At 39.1% G+C, this 6,830-nt stretch overlaps 1 protein-coding gene across 1 annotated transcript in view; it reads right to left on the bottom strand.

The window, feature by feature from the left end:
* The window catches only part of oxa1l (OXA1L mitochondrial inner membrane protein), a 9,346-nt gene extending 4,823 nt beyond the window's left edge, over nt 1-4,523 (bottom strand). Inside the window, exons 1-10 of the mRNA XM_020611352.1 lie at nt 4,355-4,523; nt 3,462-3,596; nt 2,894-3,022; nt 2,499-2,799; nt 2,192-2,335; nt 1,992-2,077; nt 1,235-1,399; nt 630-734; nt 366-528; nt 148-228 (exon numbers count right to left, since the gene is read on the bottom strand). Coding sequence (XP_020467008.1) covers nt 148-228; nt 366-528; nt 630-734; nt 1,235-1,399; nt 1,992-2,077; nt 2,192-2,335; nt 2,499-2,799; nt 2,894-3,022; nt 3,462-3,596; nt 4,355-4,465 — 1,420 coding nt within the window. The 5' untranslated portion in view covers nt 4,466-4,523. The remainder of the gene's footprint in view (nt 1-147; nt 229-365; nt 529-629; nt 735-1,234; nt 1,400-1,991; nt 2,078-2,191; nt 2,336-2,498; nt 2,800-2,893; nt 3,023-3,461; nt 3,597-4,354) is intronic.
* Between the last annotated feature and the right edge of the window lie 2,307 nt (nt 4,524-6,830).

Genomic DNA, 6,830 nt, shown 5'->3' with positions numbered 1-6,830 from the left:
TCTAACTCTAAAACTGAACACCAAGACTGCATCTTTAATATAGTTTAGAAACAATTCTAGCAAGCCCTTTTACCTTAAGTCACACGTCACTAAAATAAATCCAACCATGTAGTGATGTAAAACTGTTGATACATTGGTGGAACTGACCTCTAGCGGCGAGGTCCAAGTGATCTTTGATCCTCCGTTCCCTCTCATTCAGCTGCTGGGCCAGCTGAGCGTTCTTCCAGCCTGAAGACCAAACCAGAGTCATAACACAGACAAATCCAACAATGAATACAGCTACTGTATGGTTTTACATTACTACTAAAAACCAATCATCCAGTGCCTCTCAGACCTAATTTACGGACTCATGTTTAGCTACCAACCCTTCCGAACGCTTGCAATAAAGCCTTCATTTTGGGGCAGGGCGGAAGCCGGGTGTTGGACCCTCTCTGGGATGCTCAGCCTCTCTCTGACCAGAGGGTGTCTGAGCAGGGCGACTTGAGCCAGGGAGAAAGAGTTAGAGGTCAGCCAATAGGTAAACACCGCCTGGGAAGAGAAGAAATTGATTTTAGACACTGAATGTACAGACTCTACAGCAGCAGAGGGGTTTGGTCTGATCTGAGGCTGAACACAGGAAACAAGCTGACCGTGGGGAAGTTGATAGTGAGGGGGAGGATGACTAAAGGCATGATCCTGAACACCGTCTTCATGACTCGCAGATTGGGGTTGTCGATACCAGACTCTGCCCCCAACTAAAAGAGACAAACATTTCATTTATCTAATTATCGTAGTCCCTGGGCAGGTTGATGCAACAATTTTAAGGCGACATGAGTACATAACGTCAGAGTATATAACACTATCATAAATAAAAGCTATCCAGATAAAACCCTATATACAGAAACACTTAATATCCAGACACCAAACAAAACAAAAGACACCACTGTTAGCACTGCTCTTCCAGTAAAAGAAAAAAAAACTTTTACGTTTCTAGGCCAAGGACCATATGTTGTTATAAATGCGGTGATTATTAAGGACAGCAGGATTATATTCAACAGTTTATAGCAAGTCTATGACAACAACTAATACAAACTGTCAGTCCAATTAAAATCCTATCATTCTTGTAATTACTCGTACTGATTCTTTAACTTGAATGATAGTAACAAAAAAACAAACTGATTTAGAGAACTCACTGTGGTTTAGTGTTACTATGATCTTTCTTTCTTTCTGAGAAGTTCCATGAAAACTCTCTCACCTCGAGGATGAAGAACATGGTTCCAGTGACAGCCAAAGGGAGAATATAAAAAGGATCTGCTATTGTCAGGTCTGGAAACCAGAGCACACCTCCTGTCTGCATGCTGGGCACCGGCAGATATGACATCTGCCGCAGTGCAATGAAGAAGGAGATGAAGACTGGAGCCTGGGGGATTTGAACAGACAAGTGATTGGTTCTGATCATGGACAGATACAAAAGCCAGACAAACTGTGACAATAACAGCTTACAGATCTTAAAACAAACCCTGCTTTGCATTTTAATCAGAATGAGTCGTTCTGTCAACATGTGCTCTCAAATTAGTTTCATTAACACTCCACAAGTGTTTTAAGAAACAAAGTGTGGAGTTGAATGTGCAGTTGTATTCAAGACAAATACTTTCAACAAAACTGGTTATGAAGGCACAGAACCAGATATACATCTATAAAGGTCTTGACAATGGCAGGTAAATACACAACTGTACAAATACCAGAGATGTACAACATCTCTTTGCTCACACAGCGCTGCACAAAACAACAACAACAATGTATAAACAGATCATTTCTTGTCACTACCACAAGACCACAGACATTAAAATGAACATTTTTATTTAATCAATGAGATTCACACTGTGTTTTGAACCCGACTGAAAAATTAGGATTGATAAATGTTAAATGACCAAAAACAGAGATATTCTTGAAGTGTCAGTAAAAGCTCAGTAAAATATAAAAGGTGCATCCATATTAAGAAATAAACTGACCTGCACCAAAGGAATCAGGAAGCCACGAAAAGGATTCACATCATGCTTCTTCTGGAACAAGGTCAGTTCAGAGTAGGCTTTGGAGACTGTAACATAAAGACAAGAGCTCATGACAAGATGATCAGACTCTCTCTCTCACACTCTCACCTGTACTCAACTGAAAAAACAAATGCAATGAAGGAAGAGAAGTAAAATTTTACATTCAAATTTGTTTCCACTCTGTTTGGCCTCAGTCATCCTGTTGGTGAGTTTGGTCATTTCAGGCAGCACATTGTTCAGCTTGACCGCCTCCCTCTGGCCTTTGACAATGGCTGGGAACACAACCAAACGAGCCAACACAGTTCCTATACAAGAGGAAATAACAGAAACAAAAATAGAGAGCGAGGAGGGTGAAGAAGGAAATACAATAAGCACTGTATGCTGGTTAAAATGATACTCACAGACAACATCAACATCACCATCTGATACCAATGTAATCTTTCCATATTTCTGTTAGTCTTGGCAAACCTGCAACGATGGCCCCCCACCAGGGAAAACCGAGATCCAAGTGCATGAAGTCTAACAAGTTCTGGATCAGTCCCACTGGTGTGTAAGCGCCCAATCCCAGCTCTGTTAATCGGGGTTCTGCGGTCACAGCCTGCAGGACCTCCACTGCAGTCGGTGCTGCATCAGCCACCTGCTCAATGAGTGGCTGCGTTAAAACAGGGGTGGGGTCAGCGGACACAAGCTCAGGGGAAGAACCCAAGACTGGATGAGGAGCAGAGCTGTCTGCTGCTGGAACTACCACGGAAACGGTTTCAAAGGTGATCTGAAAATATCAATAAAAATGATATCACACTGTAAAAACTAGAAAGTAACTCAGGCTTGAAACAGAAGATTGAGCTTCAGATGTCTTCAGTCACCTGTTCAGTTGCTGGTTGTGTGATGATGGGGGATGGGTCAGTGGGCAGAGAGACGGAGGCCTCCAGGACGGGACGACTGTCAGGAGCTCCCACCACTGGAGGTGCTGTGGACGCATCCTTAGGGGGGATCTGGAAGCATCAAAATACATCTGGAAATGTGTGTCAATTTAGCAGAAAGTTATCAATTTAACTGTTAGCAAAGATTGAGCGCTTCATCAAATCATACAAAATGAAAATATATTCTGCCACAAACAGATTCAGTTTGATTTCATCACTTTCAACACTTCCAAAAAACTAAAAGTACCAGGTTGATAACCAGCCTAGTGCAAGCTTTACAAGGGAAAACTCGAGCTTCAAACTAGTGCAGCTCATAATAGAAAAATGTCAAACTGGTTGGACATATGTGACATTCATTAAAATATTGGCAAGTGAAATGAAATATTCATCAACTCAAACAAATCTGAAACTGTCCATATACTTTGACCTGATTTATAAAGATGTTGCTTACTGCCATTGCTCAAACAACAATGGCTTTGTTGAAATATTAACCACCTGTGTGCCAACTCACCTGTGAGCTGTTGTGTCTGACCGCCACTGCATTCACCCAGATGAACTTCCCATGATGTCTGTGGCCCAGCAGAGTCCTGATGGCAGGACCGCGGCACTCGATCACAGTGTGCAGATGAGACCTCTGGAGCAACCGCTGTTTGGAAACAAAAGGACACAGAGTCAGATTCACACTTTACACAAAAAAATTCAACCTCATGATACATACTGGAGCTAATATTACATCACAGTTAAGAACAGGCTCAGCTAAACTAAAATCTTCAGCTGTTTAAAGTCATTATAAGTGAAGAATCTTTATTGTCATTATGCATAGCACAACTAAATTAAATAACATTTTTTTCAGGCAGCTCTCGGCTTAAAAGATACATTATTTACATAACACAAAATTGTATAAGTCAATATAAAACTATCAGCAAATAAAAAGGGATGTATGGGACCTAATCAGGTCAGCAGCATGGTTTGTATGGAAAGTAAAAACTCTTAATCCTTTTGCTGTGTCAGAAATTAAGTCATTACACAAAACACTGCATTAAAACTTAAGAGTATCAGGGTGCTTCCTTAAAACTCTATTAACTTAAACCTCATTAAAACAAGTGTGCAACAAGCTTAACGTACACCAGAAACACAGTGACCTCTTGTGACCTCTAGCTGATTTCTAAAGGAAAGTAACCCATCAAGTTAAATTAAAACACAGGTTAATTAATGGAGGTTTATGCCCGATATAATCCTTAAATCACGAGGCTGCTACTATTAAAGTCACACAGAAGACATGCACTCAACTGCGCAGTGAGAATGCTAACCGGCTAGCGAGTTAGCCTGGAAATGTCCTTGTTTGCGTCTTTGTTTATTAAATAGGATTAAAGTATCAGACGTAAAACTGTAAACAAGACTTACGTGATTCCAAACGTCTGATAAAGGGTAGTTGCCTCGGCTCGGTCTTCCAGTCTGCCTAAGAAAACATCGTGCTAAACAACCCGGAATCACCCCGCTCCTGATGGTAGCCATGTTGACAGAGAAAAAAAAAACCTGCTACGGAAAGCGTGAAGTATCAATTCTCGTTACTGTTTGCAACAGCTTGCGCTGAAGTTTATGTAACGTTTGGTATAAGTACCACGCTAAATTAGAAGGTGGTGGTAATGCACCTAAAGCTGTTTTCTCAGCCGTCATTGGACAACAGAAGAAGAAAAAGCTGATGAAGAAAAAGAAGAACTATTACGCCAAATACTCATTAAAAGAGGTTAAATAACTACGTTTATGCGAATACTATACTGTTTATGGTCCTTAGTAGAGTTTGTTTTCATTTGAAGTGTTTACAGCTCTGTTCCTTGAGAAGACACTTATGAAACACTTTACACCCATTAGCTGTCACCCTTAACATGTTAGGCTTTAGCCTCCATCCTGCCCTTTTGTGCTGAATTATGCGCAGTAAAGACAGAAAATAAACACGCACCTCGTATCTATATTGGCATTGTGCATTTATGTCATTTTATTAATGTCTTGTTATGGCATAGAAGTAAATGAAGTTACAACTGTTTTTAAGAAAATACAAAGAAACTGACATGGAAATGGAAAAACTGTACAAAACTGCAAAATAAAATTTGACCACTCAGCAATTGAAATCAACCATTAAAAGTCTTTACCTTCAGCAACTAAAAAATCCCATTAAATGAGATTCAAATTTTAGGGAAAGGCACCTGTTTATCTCAGTATCACGTGAATTCCTATAAATGTCTGGCAGAGACTGAAAGTGAAAATCAAACCTCAGCTTGTGACACAGCACTTGTAAATGTAGGTCAGTGCTTCTAATAGTGTTTAGGCCAGCAGAGAAGGCCTTGCTGGCCCTGACGGCCCGCCACTGTTCATCTCAGTGGCAGCATCAACTCATTATTAATAACAAACATAATGTGAATACTATACTGTTTATGGTCCATAGTAGAGTTTGTTTTCATTTTAAGTGTTTACAGCTCTGTTCCTTGAGAAGACACTTATGAAACACTTTACACCCATTAGCTGTCACCTTTAACATGTTAGGCTTTAGCCTCCATCCTGCCCTTTTGTGCTGAATTATGCACAGTAAAGACAGAAAATAAACACGCACCTCGTATCTATATTGGCATTGTGCATTTATGTCATTTTATTAATGTCTTGTTATGGCATAGAAGTAAATGAAGTTACAACTGTTTTTAAGAAAATACAAAGAAACTGACATGGAAATGGAAAAACTGTACAAAACTGCAAAATAAAATTTGACCACTCAGCAATTGAAATCAACCATTAAAAGTCTTTACCTTCAGCAACTAAAAAATCCCATTAAATGAGATTCAAATTTCAGGGAAAGGCACCTGTTTATCTCAGTATCACGTGAATTCCTATAAATGTCTGGCAGAGACTGAAAGTGAAAATCAAACCTCAGCTTGTGACACAGCACATCCTTTTAGATTTATGTCTGTTTTATTTATGTCAGGCTGGACATGCTGATCTTCTCATCCTGTGACTTACAGGGTGTTTGAGTGTCTGACTTCTGTCAGAATAAACCGGACACTGCAACAGACAGCCTACAAACCAATTCATTTTCCTTTATTTATGTAATCATTTTGTTATATAATGTATATTAACACCAGAATCCTACAAATAGTGACACCAACATTTTCCCACCCCAAAAAATAAATAAAAAAATCACTTAAAATCTAAAGCAAATTTATGGGCAGTAATATTTTACAAGTGTAGTGTATTTTGTATTGTGCTGAGACCGAAGGCCTATGTTATCAGTGATACTTAACAGTAACATAAGTCAACAGAATAAATGAAAATATTTTAATAGTATTTACATGTTAATTTTATTTCCTTACACCATCTCTTGTCTGAAATCATATCCCATGATCTATTCTTTTTAACAAGAAATATAAGAAAGAGTCAAAGCATTTCTTCAATCATATAAAATTCATATTTGAAGAGAATATGAGCACCACAAGGCGTCTATCATTCAGTCAGTGGCTGTGATTTTAAAGCCCAATAAAAACATTGACACACACACAAACATGATGCGTTTTACTATGACATTTTTGTTGAAGTCAGTTTCCTATATGTTGCTTTCTATGACACACTGACTGGAATAATTCAGCGTTTTGATCTGTTAAACAGTCTGAACCAAACTGAACAAAGAGAAAAGTGCCACCACCACTCTCCCAGTACACTGAAGGTCATATTGCTTGATTACTGCAGTGTTGTAAGGATTAATGACTAGATCCAAAAGGTGAATCATCTGGTTCAACACGCTGCTTTGTAATGAAGCAACCGCATTTTGTCTTCTTTACTATATAACCTGTAGTCCTGTTTTGTTTCTTTTTGTCTTTTCTCTTTATCTTAAGTA

Source organism: Monopterus albus, unplaced genomic scaffold (genome assembly GCF_001952655.1).
Source record: "Monopterus albus unplaced genomic scaffold, M_albus_1.0 scaffold112.1, whole genome shotgun sequence".
Classification (NCBI taxonomy): domain Eukaryota; kingdom Metazoa; phylum Chordata; class Actinopteri; order Synbranchiformes; family Synbranchidae; genus Monopterus; species Monopterus albus.
The sequence above is the reverse complement of the archived record's forward strand: the minus strand, read 5'-3'. Positions and strand labels throughout refer to the sequence as shown.